This window comes from Camelus ferus, chromosome 8 (assembly GCF_009834535.1).
Source record: "Camelus ferus isolate YT-003-E chromosome 8, BCGSAC_Cfer_1.0, whole genome shotgun sequence".
Classification (NCBI taxonomy): domain Eukaryota; kingdom Metazoa; phylum Chordata; class Mammalia; order Artiodactyla; family Camelidae; genus Camelus; species Camelus ferus.
In genome coordinates, this window is record NC_045703.1 from 45,314,501 (window position 1) to 45,336,091 (window position 21,591).

At 37.7% G+C, this 21,591-nt stretch overlaps 1 protein-coding gene across 5 annotated transcripts in view; it reads left to right on the forward strand.

Moving 5' to 3' along the window:
• L3MBTL3 (L3MBTL histone methyl-lysine binding protein 3) overlaps positions 1-21,591 on the forward strand; it is a 108,693-nt gene that overhangs the window by 76,165 nt on the left and 10,937 nt on the right. For all 5 annotated transcript variants that reach the window (XM_032484900.1, XM_032484902.1, XM_032484901.1 and 2 more), the window contains 2 exons: positions 270-419; positions 12,080-12,159. In XM_032484900.1, the coding sequence (XP_032340791.1) occupies positions 270-419; positions 12,080-12,159 (230 nt within the window). The remainder of the gene's footprint in view (positions 1-269; positions 420-12,079; positions 12,160-21,591) is intronic.

Below are 21,591 nucleotides of genomic sequence, written 5' to 3' on the forward strand. Positions count from 1 at the left end.
AGAGGGAATTGTTCGGTGATCACTGCCTACTTTCGAAGATTGGATCTAAAAATCTAGTGCAGAGACATATGTTCTATCAGAATATACTTGAATTATGTTTTAAAGATAGAAGTATTTCATACTGTATGTTTCATCATACATATACACGTATATAAATATGTATATTTAGGTAAATTTTTGAATTTTATATCTTGTAGACTATCATTTGGAAGAATTATGTTCTAATAGGAATGCTCTTTTCTTTTTCTTCTTTCTAAAAAACGTCTTAGTGCTGCCAACTGTCCCTATTCAGAAATCAATTTGAATAAAGACCGCATTTTCCCAGACCGCTTAAGTGGTGAGATGCCTCCGGCTAGTCCCTCATTTCCAAGAAGTAAAAGGACAGACACAAATGAAATCTCTTCATCTCCTGAAATCAGGTAATTAAAGTGATCATATTAGTGTTATTTGGAAACACAGTGGTTGAAAGAGGCTTTTTTCTTTAGGTGTTTTATGTTCTATGGTGACGTCTTCTGGCACATTATTGAAAATTCACCTGATTTAATGTAAAATGATGGTGGGGATCAGTACTTGGACTTTGAAGCATGTCCAGATCAGGCAGGATTACTTTTTACTTGTTCACCTTTTAGTTGAACTTGCTTGATGTTGAAAGTTTGGAAATCCTAGTCATTTTATTTCATGCCAATTCATACTTCTGAATGAACTGATCAATACTTACATAAAACCATTCTTTGCAAGAAAGGTGGCAAACTCCTTATGAAGAATGTTGCCGAGTACTTACATCTCCATTATTTCACTTTATTAAGATTTTTTAATTTAGGTGTAGTTTTTGTGCAATATTAGGTAAGTTACAGGTTATACAGTTGTGATTCACAATTTTTAAAGGTCATACTCCTTTTATAGTTGCTGTAAAATACTGGCTATGTTCCTTGTGTTATACAATATATCTTTGTAGCTTATTTTATACATACCTCTTAATCCCCTACCCCTTATCTAATATCTAACTATTAAGACATTAATTGGACTATATGCTCAGTCATTTAGTTTTGATTTCACTTGAGTTGAGTTGAAATGTTTTAACCTCTGTGGATTATTAAGTGAACAACCGAGTTTTGGTTGATACATCCTTAAGTAAATGGTCGGTGCCCTTATATTTACTGAAGATATTACTAAAAGAAAGCAGACTTTGGAAATCTGATCCTTAGCACTTAGATTTGGGGGCTCTCTTTAATGGAATGTTTTTAAAATCGAAGGCAATGTAGTTCTTTGTTTATTTTAATATTTTATATCTTCTGTTCTTAAGGATAAACCAGGTGAACATTTGAATTAATACATCTGATTCCCAATTCACAGCAGTGTTATTGGCGTAATGGCATTTAAAGAAATAGTATCCTTATAGAAAAGCAATTTTGCCCCACAGATGGGGGAGAGCTGTAACTTCTTTAATTATTAACAACAGTGATTTTTTTTTTTAATCCTTGAAACCATAACTAATGCAACATCAATTCATTTACCCAATTCAGTGCCTTAAAAATGTGGACATACCACTTTAGGAAATTTACTTTAAAACAAAGTACTAATTCACATAGTAGTAATTACAGAAAAAAGTTCATTGACTCACAAGTTGGTAGGGGCACCTGAAGTTTAGATTTCAAAAACCAAGATGTTATTTTAAATTTTAACAGAATACTCTGAAGGGCTGGCCATTCCATCTCACAGGCATTTCACTAACTTTCTGGGCTCTGGGCCAGATACCTGCAGCCAGTTTCCTCACAACAGAAAGGGGCGATTGTTTTAGATGATTTTGTATGTGTGTGGGGGGGGGTTCTTTTAAACTTGAAATCATTGTACGAAAAGAAAAGAGTAATGTTTTTTCTTTCAGTATGAGAGAAAATTGACATACAGCCCTGTCTAAGGTGTAGCACGTAGTCACTTGACTTACATACACTGTGATATTATCACAGTAAGTTTGGTTAACAGTCATCACCTCATATAGAACAAAAAAAAAAGTTTTTTTCCTAGTGATGAGAACTTTTAGGACCTACTGTCTTAGTGACCTTCAAATATACCGTACAGCAGTGTTAGCTATAGTCACCACGCTGTACGTCTTCGGTGCTTATTTATTGTATAACTCGAAGTTTTGACCTTTTGACCACCTTCCTCCAACCCCACCACCCACCTGCCACCTCTGGGAACCACAAGTGTGGCCTCTAGAAAAGAGTGATGTTTCAGTGGATCTGACCATTCCAGTGAACTGTCTTTTGTGAGGTGTGATCATGGTTTTTCATGTAATCACATTCAGGAGACAACCTTGGACACTGTAAGGTCTCTGTGATGACCCACTGCATGTGATTGCTATCTGAGTATTTTTTTACATTACAAAGATTTTTAGTCCATACTGTCTTGATTCAGTGAATTGTAACCTGCCATTACATCTCTGTGAATTAATACACTTATTTTAAGTGATATACCTTCATTCTAGGGTGCTAGGATACATCATTCATGGTTTCAAAGACTGTTTGGATTTCTTGTTCTTCAACTTTCCAGATTTACCATTTCTATTTAATTTATTTATTTACTGATTTACTTATTTATTCGAGGCTAGCGGAAATGTCAGAGATTTATGATGATCAGTTATGTGTTGTCAAAGGGAACGTGAAGGAGGCAATCCCTAATGATCCCTGAATTTTTAAGTTGGACATTTCTGATTAAGAGTTTTTAAATTCTATTTTATTTTACTTTTTTATTTATTTATTTTCCTTAATGGAGGTACTGGGGATTGAGCCCAGGACCTCATGTATGCCAAGCATATGCTCTACCACTGGCTATACAGCCTACCCTCATTTTATTTTTTATGCTAAGTATTTTTAAGAAATGATTACAGGCATCATGATTTTCCAGTCCAAATACTTTATTATTAATAAAAACATTTCCAAAATAACCAGAATAACATATTTATTTACTCTTTTAAATATAAATTTTATTCTTTTACATTTTTAAAAATTGGCTTTAGATTATTTTATTTTTTCTTCTATGGGCAGTCACTAGTTCTCAACAATCAAAGTGGTATATGGCATTTTAGATATAAATGATTATGAGATGCCAACACAGTAAATGTTAACAAACAAAAGGAAGGTTGTTAACAAGTCTATCTGATGGCTCCAGGATGGTTGATACAAGGGTGGAACTAACAGAGTAGAAGTTAGCTGGCTTCTTTGGTATAAGTGAATCTGTGTGAACATAGTTGATAGTTTTTCATTTTAAAAGCAAATATAAAAATTTTGTATCAATGACTCTTTCCCTTGGACTTACGAATGAAATCGTTAGCTGTGCAAAGCTCTGAGAACAGTGACTAACTTAATAAACCCTCAATAAATGTTCATTTTTATTAGCGTTGTGGGTACTTGTTTGTTTCACAGTACTTCTTTTATTCCAGAGGAGCATGAGTAAGGCTGGCCCATTTTTTGCTATCCCTGGGTTGAGCTTGAATAGAGTACTTAGACAGGCTGATTCTCATAATGTCAGTATGTTCTCTCTTCTCTTCTCATAATCATTGCTTATATGGGTGGTATTTCCCGCTCAGGTTTTTACACATTTTCTTTGCATCCTTCTTAATAATTTACTAAAAATTGGTTGCCGGACTTCACTTTTTAAAAAAAAAGTCATTTGGGAGAGCAAGAGACAGTTTGCACCCCCAGAAGCAGACCCTGAGACAAAGATTTGATTGCAAATGGTTTACTTGGGAGGTGAGGAAAACACCATTGGAGGGAGGAGGGAAGGTGTGAGGAGGTGAGGCCGGGAAGCAGAGACAGCCAAGCCAGTAAAAGCATCGTTGCCACACTCTGGCTACTTCTGTGGCAGCGGGAACCAGTCCTGTGGGCAGCACTCTGGGAGACTAGAAAACACACACCTCAGCTCTCCACCCAATGAGATGAGGAAGCTGAGCTATTTAAATGCCTGTTCCCTTCAGTCACAGAGTGAGGCTGCCAGAGGTGGGAAGACAGAGCAGCCAGAGCCCAGGTGAACCCTGTAGGGGAGCAGAGCTGGAGAGATGGGAGCTGTGACGCGGAAGGCGTGGGGTGGTCCAGGTGGCTGGTGGTGTCTCCTGCACCATCGCCTTCGCCCATTCACGTGCCAGCCTGTCACCAGAATGAAGTCATATCCTGGCATTGCCTTTGATCCAGGAGCAGACATCATAGGGCCAGATAAATTAACAATACAGGGAACATGTATGTCCTTTTTATACTGTAAATATTATTTTAAGGGCCAGTTCATAGGCCACCTGCTTGGGATGGACCGATGGACTACTAATGTCCCGTAGCAGTACTTCCCAAACCTGGCTTCTCTGTAGATTCTAATTGCCATTTCTAAAATTCAGAAGTGGGGGCCCAGCCCAGGCTGCCTGAATCTTTCAGGCTAGAGCCTAGGAGTTTGCATTTTAAAAATCCATTTGGGAGTGTATCTCCTTGCTTAAAATTGCTTAAAAGAGTGACTTCCCATCACTCTTGGAATTAAGACCCTCACAGATCTGAATGAAGCATACCCACCCAGTGTTATCTGGCCCCTGCTTAACTTTCCAGCTTTTTTGCTGCCAGGCTATTTTCAAACGTCATGCTTCAGCCTCCCTGGTCCTCCAGCATTCTTCTCTCTGCCTCGAACCCCCATCCCTCTCCTAGGGAGTCTCTCACCTCGCAGGCTCCAGGGCAGCTCTCATTTCCATGGAGGCTGGATCTGATGCTCTAGACCTGAGATCAGATTCCTCATTACATGCTTTCCTGTCCACATCCCAACACTGTTGACGGTTCTGTGGAAACACTTCCGCCAAGTCTGCTTACTTTCTTGGTGGTAAGGTCCATAAAGGCAGAGGCCACATCTTCTCTGATTCTGTGAGACACCGTCACACTGCCTGGCACACAGTGAGGATACCTGGCCACGACGAGTCATCCCCCAGGACCCTTAACACGGCAGTTATGTAACCTAAGAGGCAACTGCTGCTTGTTTTTGTTCCAGTAAAACTTCCTTCTCAACTTTGTAAAATCCCACACCTGCTATCTAAGGGGTGATTATTAAATGATGAGATAAATCCCCCAAATATGTAATTACACTTTTATAAATTAGGGCAGTGTTTCCCAAACTGTTGTTTAACTACCTGCCCACATAGAAAATGATACCACAGAAATGACATTTATATGGTGCACCGAGATGGTTAGGGCTGCCTCTGGGTGACTAGACAGGGTCCTGGCTCTTAACAAGGCTACAGCCAACAATACCTCAGCACACTTGTACCCAGGGATCCAAGGCAGTCCAGCTGGGAAGCCCTGCCCCACCTTAAGAGGGCTCCACCTTGAGTCTTTTTGTAGGTGTGCTGAATGTTTGGATTTGTTTTCCTACAGAGATTTGTCAAATGGGTGGTCAGGTGATGAGCGAATTCCCACCATGTATTCAGATCGAAGTGTGAGGATGTAATCCTTTCCCAGTTATCCATTCATTCATCAGGTGCGAGAGGAGTGTATGTGTTGGGTCTGGAGCTTTCAGTGAGTTGTTTTCCTTACCTGGGAGAGCAGCAGTTCGTCTTTGCCCTCACAGTGCTCCTGGCAGCAAGATGGTGAGGCTGGGGCTCTACCAATCAGTGGAGGAACCTTTCCTGGGGACTGATAACCCTAAGTCTGTGTGTGTCTACAGCTGAGTAAAAGAAAGTGTATATTTCTCTATATATCTTAATAAAGCCTATGGGTCTCAAACTTTGTTTTCCATCAGAAGGATCGGATGCTTGTTAAAAGTGCAGCCTTTGAGGTACCATCTCCAGAGATACTGATTCAGGAAATGTTAAGGTGCATCCCAGTTTGTTTTGAACAAGCACTCCCAGGTGGTGGAGGCAAGTTATCTATCAACCAGACTTTGAGAATTGTTATTGAACATAAGGACCCTTCCCTGGAGTAATCGTTCACAGTGTGTTACCAAATAGAAACATCAGTGTCTATCCCACTTACTCTTATCCTCCTGAAATCTATTCTACAGCTGCGTGTAATTGTGTTTCTAAATTAGGTGCTGTCTCTATTAAAAATCACATAATGTGTCAAGCTCCCATGCTGTTTAAGCCTGCTTAGCCATAACCACAGAAACCCAATAAAGCATTTAAAAAATAACTGCTAATGTTCATATTACCTTGCAAAGCAAATGCCCATTACTAACCTAAATCCAGTGAAAAAATTCAATCAGTTAAGTTCTTTATATGCCATTAAAATGGCTTTTCAAGTTGTAGGTCCATTGTTTCTACTCTGCGAATTACATAGAGCAGATGTAGGAACTGCAGCTTCAGTCTGATTTGTATTTTTAGGATGAATCGGATTTACCCATCTGTACCCATGAGAAGGGCCCTATGAAACAGATGGGAACACACACTAACATCAGATACGGAACTATAAGCATATATGTCTCTTTACTTTGCAAAACTGTAAAATCAAGTAGAATAAAATTAATTTACAGCCAAAAGTTCTAGAAGATTGCAGAAGTTAATTAGGGATCTTCAGAAACTTTGCTTTGCCTCCTAAGGTCCTCTGGTCCTGAGGGCTTGGTGTCGAGGGTTGGAGAAAGTCATCGAATGGCTAGGCAATCCCTGGCTGATGTAAAGTCCCTTCCCCCTTTTGTTGATGGGCTGCCGGATGTGGATTAGGAGCTGTGGAAGTTTTCAGATATTCCAGCTCTTGGGAATCTGAGTCGAATCTATACAGTTGTGTGCTCCGAGGAGAAGCTAGGTTTTAGTTAAAACACTCATAGTTCTGATGCCAACCACTGTGACACCAAGGCAGCCATTCAGAGTGTGTGTTATTGTCGATGCCTGGGAAGTTGTTAGAACGCTATTGTTGCAGGGGCTTAATTTATCTCCTCGAATAGCACTTACTCCTGACTCAGGACACCTTTTTCTGTGCAGTAGAAACGCAGCGGCATCTATTCTCCTTCCTTTGCCAACAGCATGAAGGCAGTGCAGCCCTGCTCTTCTTATGATACGTGGTCTTTGTTTCCCACCTCTCACCTTATTGGTTAGGGCTTTTCATCTTAGAATTGATTAATTAATTGCTGAATTCATTTTACTGGTGGGTTTCCTTAGCATCTTGATAATATCCACTATGTTTACTCATTATGTTCCTTTCTTCACTAACAGTTCCTGATGCTAAATTATACTTTAGTTGACTTATTAATCAAAATGTTTTATTTATAATCATTAGAAAAATAGTAAACCAAAACTCTTGGGCTTTGTTTATGAAAACACTATTAAAACTATTGTTAATGTATAGTCTCAAAAGGAATTTAATTATAAAAACACTATTCAAATGTTAAGTATAGACATAAACGTTTTAATGCCACTGGTTTTATTTGCTATCTTTTCCAAATCTCTGAAGATGATGACTTTCTTGTCCTGAAGCTATTCAAGCACAGGCTCTTCATTTGTAGGAGGCATTTTGGAGGCAATTCAAACATTCTTATAGTTCATCTAACGTACAGCCTTGAGATTCCTATTCTCTGATTTTTTTACCTGTGGGTGACCTTAGCCTATAATTTTTTTTTTTTTTAATGTTGGGGGCATGCAAGGAGACATCCTGTTAACTTTCAAAATAGGAAACCCTACATTTTTTACAGCTCTCACTACATTCACTGTGTGCCCGCTTGCTACTGGGGATACAGGCACTTTGCAGCTCTAACAAAGCCCCTTTGACACTGAATAAGTTCCTAAAAACAGAAGGATTGGGGTTGTTTAAGGTACGCGCCAAACCAAGCTCATGCTGGATTTAGAGAGATGGCTGAAATCCCTGAATTGAAGCAAAATAGGTAATTGTTTCATATTTTTCAATATTATTTTTAACAAACTGATGACTGATTGAAACATAACTGGCTGGGGATTGTTTTTAAATGAAAAATAAACAAACTTGAAGGAATACAGCTATTTACATTCAGATGCCATCCTGTTACTCTGTATTTACTCTCCTAATGTTTGTTTCACTAATATTTACCACAGAGTATAATTAGAGTAAGATAGTAAGACATCTAAAGCATGACACATAATTACAGAGAAAAAGAGAATGCTGACTCAGAAAGAAAACATTTTTCCATTTGAGTGGATTCCACTGTCTTAATTAAAAGCCCGAAGAGTATTCTTGAGTAAGCTTTTAAGCTGTGATTTTATTTCAGTTCAAGCTTAAAGAAATGTTGAAATAAATTGGTTCTTAAAAATTCTAAAATCCGCAGAGAAATTGCTGTATTCCAGGCACTTTCTAGGTGCTTTTACTTATGTTAGATCATTTAACCCTCCATATGCCTTATGTGGGGGTAGGTGCTATTATTACATCTCCATTCTACAGGCAGAGCCTCTCTTGGCTACACGTCACACAGCTAGTAAGTAGCAGACCTGGATTATAACCTAGGTGTCTGCCTATAGTCTGGCTCATAATCATTACTCTAAAAGCTGTCTTAAAACTTGAGGAAAGCAGGTTACTTTAAAGAAAACAGGTATCAGTAAATAATTTTATCCTAAAGTGTAAATAGTTCTCAAATAGTAATATCTGCCATTTATCACGTTCCTACGGATGGCTGTGTGCTAAGCACTTTCTGTACATTATTTTATCAAGTCCTCAAAATGCCTGTAGAGGTGAAGGATTCATTATTGGTTTACAGATGATGCAGCTGAGAATTAGGGGAGTTCAGTAACTTGCTGAAGGTCATATAGAACTAGTAAGTAGCAGAGCTGAAATATGAACCAGGTCTGTCCACTTCCAAAGACTTTATGTGTAACCCCTGCTGGGCTGCTTTCTCCATGTTTGAATTTGCTCCCCTATGCCTAATCACCTTGTACTCCCTGAATGAAATTGTTGGCAATGAAAAATGTTGATCAAGAGGGGAAGATGAAGGCGTTTTTAAGTAGAGCAAAATTGTAATACTAAAATACAACATAAAAATATTTTGGGTTGTCATTTTAAAAAAAAACCTGTCAAGGAACGTATCTTGAAGTATGCTCAAGAGTGTATTATATAGTATTACCACAGAGTTCTGACGTTCTGATATAAACAGACTTTGTTCGTAATTGGAAGGCTGTGCAGCAAGAATAACTTTTTGCTTGGGATGTTGAAATCTTAGATAAAGCATTTCATTTTTGCATAGAGAAAGAAATTCATCACAGTACCTATTCAGAGTTAGCAGTGAAATTCCTAACTTTGTAGGCAAGAGAAATATGCGTTGCTCAATGAGAAAGCAATTTTTATTTTAAATAAAATGTAAAACAGGTAAGAATATTAATGAGTCAGATTCTTCCTTCCTGTCCTTATTAATAAAAGCTTGAAAATAAGATTATGGTGCAAGAAGGCAAGTTCCCTTTAATGCCATATAACAAGGATATGTATTATTCTGGAAAAACACAAGGGTGAAAAACAAATAATAATTGCATCTAATTATGAATTCTGGTGTCAATAAGACCTGGTGCTATACATGCCCTGAAAATTCAGGATTAACCTCTTTTAAGTTTCGGTGGATGTAACAACAGAACCTTCTTCCAGTGATTGTTATGAAATATTGGACTTGTAAAGAGCTCAGCCAAACTTTGCTGCATAGCATGTTAAGTATGTTAACTTTTCTTCTTATTACTTCTTACTAATACTGCTTCCACATTTCTGGATGTGCTTGATCAGGATTCTGTTTCCTTCAGTCTACTTGTCTACCTATTTATAATGCCTGTTTTAATAGACTACTTAGATTGACCCCACCCTCAGACCACCCCTCCAGCCCTCTCACTGAAGGAAACATCACATAGAACCCAAAGGGGCTTCTTAGAAAACTTGCAGTTTTAAGGAGTTAGCAGAATCAATACATTAATTGGAAATAAAACGTTCAAGAAACACTTCTTGTGGAGTCCTGTATTGGAATTGTATTTGGTGAGGGTAAATGTCTGGGTATATATTCCCAAGTATATATGGGTTAAATTTTATTAAATATCATGAGTTAAAGTAAGGAAAGTGAGAAGTGAACATGCTTCTATAATGAAGCAACATAGATATAAGAGCAGATAGCTTCTATTTTGCTTCTCTTGGGATGGATTATGGCAGATTGAGGCACAAAGAAACTTTCTGTGTTAAGGGCCTTATTTTCCTTTTCTATCTCTGTTCCTTCCTAGAAAATGGTCCTTTTTTTTACATTTCATAAAATAAGTCATTTGCACTGTATTTGGGCATAAGAATACAAAAGAACTTTCCTTATACTTTGGTCTTACAGTGTTATTTTAATAAAGTTTACTCTAAAGAAATGTACAGTAGGCTTTATTAAAAGGACAAAAATGTAACTCTTAATTATCAGTGGACAGTTTTAATCATGAAAAGTGAAAACTAGGGAAAATTCTAAGACCTTGGTCTATTGTTTGGTTTTTGTTTGTTTTTGTTTAACCATTCATTAAAGCTTTTAGGAATTCTGCACTAATTAATTGGAAATTTATTTTCTTCGACTCAGAGAAATGCCTGGTATTACTGTGATACCACTGTGATGTGTGGTTGTTTCTAATATTGATGTAGCCATCCACAAAAAACTCTTCTCAGTGGCCACAGTACTTACTGGGATGGGCTTGTGAACTCAAAGATAATTATTTCCAATTTAATATGAAACAAAGTTCAAAAGATCACATGAGCTAATTTTAGCATAATCTCATTTGAACATATAATTACCAAGGCTAACTTCAACACTGTTTTTACGGAGAGGACAAAGTTTTCTATTATAACTTCAACTAATGTCCTTTCTCCAATCAGTGATTTATGTTTGCTTTCACTATACCTGGATCTCCACTCTTTCTATGTAGTAAGAGCCTCCATAGTCATTTAATTGAGTTCTCTTGGGAAAAAATACTTTTATTACATAATGACAGTGAATCTTCCCCATTCTCAAATAAGCAAGTATCCTTCAGCAGTTCTGAAAAGTTGTTTTTAGTCTGAACTAAGCCAGGGAGCTCAGATTCCAATGAAATTTCATGTGTCCCTAGAAATGATCTTTCTAAGGAGTAGTGAACATTTATTTATCACATGCTAACTATGTTGGCATCATAGTGTTAAATTACTGTTCCAAATGGAGAATATATTAGTGCCTTTGTAATTAAGATTATAAAAATGTTTAATATTTTGTTACGATGTTTGGTTTCGAATGTATTCGCCCCTTTTAACCCTGAACAGGGGAAGTATGGTCTGGGTCTTCAAGAAACTCAGGGTGTATTTGTAAAGGTATGATCACAGATGAAATAACAGAGCATCATAAATGCATATGTAGGCCAGTTATCACACCCGAGATAGTCCCGAGAAATAAATTGCAAAAGCGGATTTATTTCCAACTCTGAGAATGAAATCGATTAGGTTTAAAAATTTAAATCCCTAGAATTTAGTTTTAAAGGAATTATAAGTAAGCCTGTCCTGGTCTCTTTCAAAGCCCTTTTTGTCCCTGACTTCAGGGTAAAGCTTTGACTTCAGATTGTAACGGTCTGTTCCATCTTAGAGCACCTTTGGCGTGGTTGTATTAGCATGGTCATTCCTGGTCAGAAAGAGGTGGAATTAGTTCAGCCTCTGAATTTGATCTGATTAAGCCAGGAAAAGCTTCCTAGAATTGAGTCTGATTCTCCTGCACCAGACTCAGCCTCAATCCCAAATCCTGGAGCTGGGTAGTATTTAGTGACTTGATTGACTGGTATAGATTTTCACTTTCTTTTTTTAGACTGTAGTCTTCCCAAACAGTTCGAGTAAAAATTCCTCATGAATACATATCCCAACTTAAAGTGGAATTATTCCATAGCCACATTTTCCAGAATAGTTAACTTGTATACCATTCCTCTCTTTAAAATCTCCTTTCTGAACAGTAATGGAAATTGATAATGAGGACAATGAACCGTTATAGGTGTTATTAATATTAATTGCTTCTTAGTAAAACTGAAAATCCTGTCTGACTTTTCAGTGGTACCATTTGTTTTTAAATTAAGAAAAACATTTGCTGAAATGTAGTATTGAACCATTTTTTTAAAAAAACATTTCTATTATAAAATATTAAAACACCTCTTTTTTTCCAGAGACCAGCATGCTGACGATGTCAAAGAAGACTTTGAAGAGAGAACAGAGAGTGAAATGAGGACGTCACATGAACCCAGAGGTACCCATAATAATCTCATATTATTGATGGGTATTACTGTGAATACTCAAGAATCAAAATTTAACTGGAATGTAACAGTCACTTTTATATTAAAGATAAATGTCATTTGGTTGGTTGGTTCTGTTATCGCAGGCAGTAAAAGTTTATTGTTCCAGATAAATTTGGTGTACAGTTCATAATTATATGGATTCATCTGTGACCCGTATTTGCAGTCTCTCTCACAGTCTGCACAATATTGTATATGAAGGTTAAGGAAGGCTTTGTTTTTGATCCTGGTTGCACATTCTCCTTGGGGTTGTTGATGTCATGTGCTTCCTACGTTTCAGACTCATCTCAGACTGTGCTGAAATCCACAATGAACTAATATGGTCTTACTCTGATACCACAAAATGAAAAGGAAATCACTTGCACAAATGTTTTAGGTTGTGTTGGAGAAAGTGATGTGTCTTACATCTTTGCTGAGTAGACGTTACAGTGGTTTAACCAGGCAATGAAGCCGTGATGACTGTTAGTCATAGTATAGATTGTACTTATGATTTACATATAGTTCTGTAATTATTATTTTTTATACAAAAATATTGGCCTGATTATGATTTTAATGATTGGCCATATGGACTTTGCTTTTCATGTGCTTTTTTTTGGTTTAGATTATTTGTGAGATTGTAGAATGGCACCTAAGGACTGTTTGCTTATAATGACCTGTTCCTTAAGTGATGCTTTGATTTCCATATCTGATTTCCATAAGCAGTAATTTATGATTAATTTAAAAGTTATAGTCTCTGCTGTCCTTAGCATGTTTTTTGGTGTTTAATCTGGCACTGTATACAAACCTTATAGATGACCAGGATTTAAATCCTTGCTCTGCCTCCTGCTAGCTGTGTGATCTTAGACGTTTCATTGAATACCTCTCAGTGCTTCTGTTTCTTTATCTGTCCAGAAGGTTGATGATGGTAACTGCCTCCCACAGTGGTTATGGGGATTGAGTACAGTAATATTTGTAACCTGCTTAGAACACTGCCTGGCACATAATAAGTGCCATGCAAGTATTTGATTATTTAAAATGTTTCTGGTCATTTAGAAAGGAAGAAAAACATTTAATTTACAAAGCTTTTGTCATCAGGGTATAATGGGTTCTTAGACAAAGGCTTGAGCCTTTCTTTGTGAGTGGTGGTTAGGAGCATGGCCTGCATTCTCAGCTCCAGCAGGACTAGCTGTGTGGCTTTGGGAAAAATAGTTAACCTCTCTGTGCCTCAGTGTCATAACAGTACCCGTGTGATTGGATTATTGTGAGGAATAAATGCATCAATGGCCAAGGCACTAGCTGCTAGTAGTAGTGGTGGTGGTGGTGGTGGTGGTAGGGTGAAATAAGTGTCTATTGCTTGGAATTACCTGATCATTGGATGTTTAGACATTCATAATAAAATCTTCTGGGCTCTGTATTTTTTGAGGGAATAATAATTTGATAACCTTTTCAATTTCTTCCTAACTCTGTATTTCACTTTTCATTTGATTTGCTGAGCTGATTTTGATAATTTTTTTTCTGAAAATAGTCTGTTCAGTGGAGAATTTCAGATTTATTAACATATGATATGCCTGGTCTTCTCTTTTATGGTAGATTTATGTCTTCTCAAACTTTATATTTTGTCCTATTTTTCTTGATTTGAATTGCCTGAGTTTTTCTTATTATTCTTTCCAAAGAAACATTGCTAGGGTTCATATATAACTCTTAATTATTTTTCTCACCCACAAAACCTATAGTTCAATATGTACATTTTACTTACGGACTTATTTTTCATCAGGTGAAAAGGAGCCTCATAAAACAAGCTGCTTGAGAATCTTGGCCCATATGTTATGAAGTGAGATTCGCCTGTTACTATCTCATCCAGTTTTAGCCTCCTCAAATGAGTTTGATAAATTTCCTTCATTTTCAAATTTTTGAAACATTTTGTAGAAAACTTTTATAAAATTACTTTTATCTGTAGTGAAATCATCTTATGACTGTCAGCTTTCATTTAACTGCTTTCTCAGCTTTAGATGTCCTGTATTTAAAAAAAAATTCCACATTTATCTTGTATGGAAAAGATTAGGATTTCACTTCCTGACTTAACCATTTAATGGTTTGTTGGTTGTCTTTCCCTGGACCCTGTGGACCTTTAGTCCGAAATGAGATGTTACGGGGCCTGAGGGCTCCTGTATCTGGGTCATAATGGGGACATTTCAGATTCTAGTCCGCGGGTGGATGTGTTTAGTTCTTTCTGTCCTCTTGTCTCTCAGGTCCCAATAGTCATGATCTAGTGTCTCAGTTTGGGCTCTCTGGAAACAGACATTGAGAGTGTTGTGTGCAGGAGGTTCGTTGGTGGGAACCCTTGGGAGCAACACCAGTGAGAGAGTGAGAGAAGTGACACTGAGCAGAATGAGAAGCTGAACTGTGATCGTTACACCCGAGGCCTCAATCGATTCCACAAGGAGCTCCCGTGACCCCTCAGAGTTATCCTGAATTCAGTCATGAGAACCGAGCCTCGTACCTCTGCATTGACCAGGCCTTGGACGTTGGCTGAGAGGGGCCCACGTGCTTAGTTAGGCAAGGAAGCTCCTTGGGTCAAGGGCAGTTCCTGGAGAGGGAGGCAGCTCTGAGCCACCAGCAGTCAGCTGGTGGGAGAATGGACCTCTCAGTTCTGAAGGGCGATTTGAGCGGCACATCCACACTCAGATCTGGCTAGTCATTTGGTCTCTGATTTTCCTTTAAGAAAAATAAAACAAAACTGAAAAAACTAAAAAGTAAACCAAAACTTCCTTTCACATACGTGCGATTAGGCCAGCCCCAGTCAATCCAATCTTTTGGTTTTAAACAGTGAACGTGGCTCCCAAGTTCAGTCTTCGCTCATTATGTTGCCTGAGATGTCGTGAGCTTGCCTCATTTTTTCTTTTATTTTTAGATCAGTTTTTATTTAAATCTAAAAAACTTCCTTCAGTTATCATTTTCATTGTTACTTTTGCTCCCTTCTCTTTTTTGACTGTTAATACCTATTATTCTTGGATTAGGTCCAAGGGATAATATCTAGAATAGTTAGCAATTGGTTTGGCAGCCAGCATTGCCCAGGACGGTTAGAACAAACACCGGTCTCAGTGCTGGAGCAGAGCTTTGGGAGCCCCCTGCTGTACCAAGAGTTACTGTTCGTTGCTGCGTCTTAGGGAAGTCCTGCAAGAGCCTGACTGCTGAGGGTCAGTCAATCTGGAAGCATTTTAATATTTTAATAACATATATATTTTCTATACTCTAGACATATTTCTCCAGTTCAAATATCTTAGGTTCTTACTGCCAGGCCTACTATTTACTGCCTTTAACAGGAGTTTTAATTTTAGTAGTGGTATTTATTTTCCTTTAATTTCCTGCACTGGCTTGTTTTTCTCTTTTCATGGCCTATTTTTGTTTTCAGGAGGTCCTGGCCCCTTGTGCCTTTACTGAAATCATGAAACTCTTCTGTCAATAAATCTGTGCTCCTCTTCCAATGTTTTGTAGAACTCTTATCAGAGGACCCCATGGTGATTGTTTTCTATTTTATTGTTTTTGAGTCCAGAGTTTCCTCAGGTCTTTTGTGAAGATGCTGGTAGAATTCTGCTCTCACACGTGAGCCTGAGGGTCGAGTGGTCACGCTGACACTAGTCGGTGCTCAGCAGTGTTGACTCAGAGCTCCGCTCTTCCAGTGGTGGAAGCAGCGCTTCCCGAATCTGACCTGGCTGGAGGGTGGCCTGGGGGAAGGGGAGGAGACTCTCTCTTGCAGATGGTGCACTACTGAGTATAGAAGAGACTGAAAAGAGGCCCCCCTGTATTTCCTTAAAGCCAATAGGATTGGACTCAGAAAGCCCAAACTCTTTTGTCTGGGGTCTTAGAGCAAATTGATATTTAAAACAATTCCCCCTAAAAAAATATCCTCCCACCTTGTTTCTTCAGTTAATTCAGTTTAATTCCATGTAATATGTATAATTATGAGCTTTTTAAATTTTTTAATGATTCCCATCATGCTACTGAATTTGACCTTTGGGGACCTTACTGAATACAATTCATCACTTTTCTCTTCTCCTTTTTCTTTTTTCTTTCTTTTTTTTTAATTGGCTTTTATCTCCCTTACCTGAAAGATAAAGTATATCTCATTTTCTCCATTGTAGGAAGGCCCTTTAACAAAGGAGTCTATAAATTGGCCTTCAAATTTGAACTCTTATGTTCCTGGGAAAGGTGTGATTTTGTTTGCCCTCCTGTAAACCTGCTCTCTCATGGGTGCTGATAAGCAGAAAGAGTTGAATTCCATTTTGTAAGGTGCTAGATTCTCACTTGAAAAACTCAGGCTTGCTTTTTGCTTCCATAGCAGTTGGTTTTTATTTTGGTTGTTAACCTTGAAATGATCCTCAAATATTTTTCATGCCTGAGTTTAGTATCTTGGAGCTAATTTTATCCACATTCCTTGATGCTGTGATCCATTTATTTTACCCAATCACTGTTAATTGTTCATCCTTTTATATTTAGTCATCAGTTAGTAAATCCATTAAAAAAAAATTGGTTGGCAGATGTATCCCATTTCTTCTGGCTTTATTTTTTTTCCTTTCACATTAAGAGCATGTTTTATGGACTCATGGAATATTAGCCTGAAAGGATCATTGACTCCTTTTCATTTTTGCCTTTTTATATCCAATACACTCGCAGTAGCATACCTTTCTTTTAAGATGGAATCATTTCTCCCATTTGCTGAGTCTTTACTATATGTTAGACACTAGGGTAAGCATTTTTTAAATATCATATAATCTTTGCAGTGATCCTGTTAACTTTGATTTAGGTCAAATTTAGAGCTAGTCAGTGGCAGATCAGGAATTTAAATCCAGGTTTATCAGACTCTTATTAAACTCACCCTCTTGACCATGACCATGACTTTGTATTAGGAGACAAAAGATCCAGAGTCACTTTTACTACATCCCCTGCCTCACAATATGGCTTTGGGCTTTGCCCCTATCTCACAGTGTGTTTTCCTTATCTTAAGGAGAGCTACCTCCTAGTATTGTTTTGAAACTAAAATGAAACTAGTCAGTTGGAGATTCTGATCTCATTCCTGTCACTGGCTTAAAGGGATAGGAATGGGTGAGGACAAGTGGTCTGTGGTAATTCATGCAGTGGCTTGTGATTTAGCGTCTTTCAGACTTGGAAATAGGAAGTAGAATGGAATCCAGGCCTGCAAGTAGCTGGGTGCATGATGAGTATGTCTCCTTTTCTCTGGGATTTCCTCATCCTGCTCAGCCTACCACACAGTGGTTCTGCTGGTCTGAATGGGAACAGTCCTGTGGGAGGCAGCTTCCCTGCTCCATGGTAGTGAGGATGTGATGTCTCTTTCCACTAGGAGATTCCATGTTTGGTTTAGATGGTGTTCCCTGATCTGACTTATTGTCTTGATTCTACATGAAACGTTGGAGGATATATTTCTTCAGGATCACCTTTATCAGATGTGTCTTCTTTTGATGGTTGATCTTCTGCCTCACTTTTTGCTACCCTAAACCAGATCAAGAATTTTAATACCTCTGTTCTCAACCAGAATTGAGAGACATTTGTATTTACAGATGGACAACTACATTATTACCTATTAAACTTCATTTTAAGACGGCTATGCGGTATCAGTGTAGCCTTCTGCAGTTACTAATGCATTGTAAGTGCTGAATAAATAATTGCTGAATGATTTCCATATAATAAATACTGATTGTAGATTGTAGAGGCAGGCCTTTCACTATCCATTCATTAAGTATCAACATAAAAAGTGTTCTTTGTTTGATAATTGTCTACAGGTGAAGTAGCAGTAAAAACCATACAAAGATCCACAAAGTCATTTCTTTAATGCTACTCACATCTAATATTTTCTTGCCTTTGATATTAAGGCAGTCCAGCAATTGATGCTTTAATAATGTATTTCCAAAAATGCATTAAATTACTTTCCAAGTCACCAAAGTGAGGCTTCCGTTTTTTGTTATTATTTTTGAGTAACAGTAAGTAGCTTATTCAAGATCACCTTCTGGTTTTACATAATTCATTGTCAAAATAGCATTTATTATAGAATAATTAGCCAATACAGGGAACTAAAAAGAAGAAAATCAAGATTTTTCTATAAATGTATTTTCTACCACATTTTCTGAATTTTGGTATCTTTAGGGGGGAGTGGATATTTTATATCTAAAATATTATACTAACTACTTTGTAACCCTCAGTTTTTTAACTACATAATATTACAGCCATTTTCACACAAATATTTATAGTAATTACAAGGTAATATTAAATACTCCCTCTGTGGATGGACACAGCGTCATCTGATGAACCAGTCTGTGTTGGGCGTCTAGGCTAGTTGTTTCCCTCCTCTCACTGTTACAAATGCTGTTGCAGTAAACCTTAGTAGCAGTTGGGACTAGGTGTGCGTGTGTGACATAAAATGCTTACGGGTGGCTTATGTAAGGTAAACCCAGTTTATTTCTCTCTGACATCGAGGAAGTTCAAAGGTAGGTGCTCTGGGATTTAATGGTACTCAGCAGCATCGGGAAATCAGGTTCCATCTCTCTTGTTGCTCTGCCCTGCAGACTGTTTGCTCCCAAGGCCTTATCTTGGTTGGGGTAGTTCTGGAGGGCTGGCCACTCAATTAGTGTTCTTCCCAGTAGGAAAGAGGGTCAGGGGGAGGGAGCAGTGAGAAGTTTGACCATATTCCTTTGGTAAATCTCCATTTCGGGAAACTTCAAAAAATACAGAGGATTCCTTAAAGTGTAATTTTTCATGCAAGTAAATCATTTGAGAGGAGGGTGGTGAGAAATCTGACCCTAGTAGAACGATGATGGCTGAAATACTTTCCTGAATACAAGACCTTGTCTGAAGCCCATTGTGCATGTGCAAACCTGCTCCTACTCTTCTCACTGAGCCAGTTACTTGAGTTGATGTCTACGTGCGTTTATTTTAGTCTATAGCACACGTTAAGACAAAAACCTGGAGTCACGTTTCTATGCAACTCAAGGGATCAAATACGTATCCACTCAGAGGAGGTTGCCTTCTCTGTCCTTTCTGGGTTGGGATCATACCTAACACACTGTTGTGTTTCTGAGGAGAGGTGGCATGTTCTGTGGTTGGCAGACGCTACAGCTGCCCCATTCATGAGAAAATAGCACTGGCCATCAGGACATCAGTCAGCACGAAAGAGTCAGCAAGAGAAGAGGGAGCTTACTGTAAAGGATGCAAAGTTGACATTAGGAAGGAATGTGGTGGTATGTGTGTCTAGGCCTGTTTATAATATCAGCTTCAAAGACATGCAAACGCTACCAGAAATATAGGACCTTTAGGGGTTTTAGTCATTCCTTTAGAATGGCTGTTATTTTTCTAAGGAATAATTATGTAGGAGCATTAGAACTGAACTGTGAATAATACAATTTTTGCAAGAACAGAATAAACAGAATGGAGCTATAATGAAGAAGTAAACAGTGCCAAGTGTCAACAAAGTCTACGGCTTTGGAATAGACTGATACTTACTATGTGGCAACCAGTCGGAATACAAGTTGTAAAGTAGACCATTGTTGTACTGTTGCTTTGCTGTTGTGGGACCAGAAATCTTCCCATTTCATATAAGCCTATCTTCTGAAAGATTTACAAATACTGTATTTCAAATAATTGATAAACTCTTGGGACTATTTGAGTATAATTTTTGCTAAACAAAAATATCTTTATGCTAAACAAAAATATCTTGAACTCTGGGCAGTTTAAAACCAATTATAAAGAGATTCGTTGCGTGAAGTGTGGAAAGAGGACCATGAGGGCTTTTTAAAAAATTTTTTGAAGAATTGAAAATTTTTATGGGGAACAGATACATTTCTCTATATGAGGTCACTCAGGCAGCACCAGGACCAGTGGGTGCTAGCTCCAGTAAGACAGACTTTTTTTTTTTAATTCAACGTAGTGACTTCTCTAATGTTAAGAGCAATTCAAATTTAGATTAGGCTAGTTTAAGAGAAAACTTATTAAAGAACTACAATAGAACAGTAGGAAATAATTTTTTTAACTGTACTACTTATGGGTGGCAGAAAGCATCAGATACATAAAAATAAATTTAACAAAAGATATGCAAGACCTCTACATGAAAATGACAAAGGTTGAAGAGAGATATTAAAGAAGATCCAAAGAAATGGAGAGAGATGCCTTGTTCTTGGATTGGAAGGCTCAGTATCTCAATATCGTGAAGATGTTATCTTACCAGATTGATGTTTTTACAGTTGTAATCCCAAGCTCAATCCTAACGTTTTTTTTTTAACAAACTGATCCTAAAATTGGAAATGCAAAGGGAGAAGGATAGTCAGGGCAACCTTGAAGAAGACCTAGATCACAGATATAGTACACTTATGTGAGTAATTAAAATCTGGGGGTTCATGTAAAGAGACCTGTGGAACAGAATAGAAAATCTAGAAACACAGATTTATGTTTATGTTTAAGCTGCCACTGCAGTACAGTGGGGAAAAAGGATGGTTGGTCTTTTCATTAAATTATGGCTGGGCAATAAAATCCATGTGAAAGAAAACATACTGATCTTTACCTCATAACATGCACAAAAGTAAATTTGAGATGGATTGTAGATCTAAATATGAAAGGTAAAACCAAGTGTTTAGAGAAGAACAGAGGAGCCTATCTTCAGGACCTTGGGGTAAGCAAAGATTACTGAGAGATTTCTTCCAAAGTAGTAACCATTAAAGAAAAAAATTAATAAATTAAACTTTCCTACAATTAAGGACTTCTGGTTTAAAAAAAAAATCCCTATTTAAAGAGTAAAAAGAAGACAGTAGGAGGAGATATTTTTAAAACATAGTTTCAGGAAAGGATTCTTACCCGGAGTATATATAGAGATAACTTCTACAAATCCATAAGACAACAAACAGCAAGATGACACGATGGAAAAATGAGCATAAAAATAGATAAGTGCTTCACAAAAGGGGATCTCCATATGGCCAGTGAACAGGACAAGACGGTCAACTCTGTCATCAGACAAATGCAGTTGTAACCACAGTGTGATACCACGACACACCCACCAATATGGTTACAATGAAAAAGAGACTGTTCCACCTGTCGGTGAGGATATGGAACATTTGGAACACGCTTACACTACTAGTGGGTGTGTAATGTACAACTCTTCTGGAAAACTGGCAGAATTTGCTGAAGCTTAACGTACACAAACGCTGTAACCACAGAGTCCCACTCTTCAGTATATATGCAACAGAAATGCTTACGTATATTCAAGAAAAGATACATACAGGAATGTTCCTAGAAGCTCTGTTGGTCATAGCCAAAATTTAAAAACAACTCAAATGTCCATCAGCTCCAAATTAATTGTGACATATCCATAACAATGAAAAAACATCAGCCAAGAGCAGCTGAGTTAC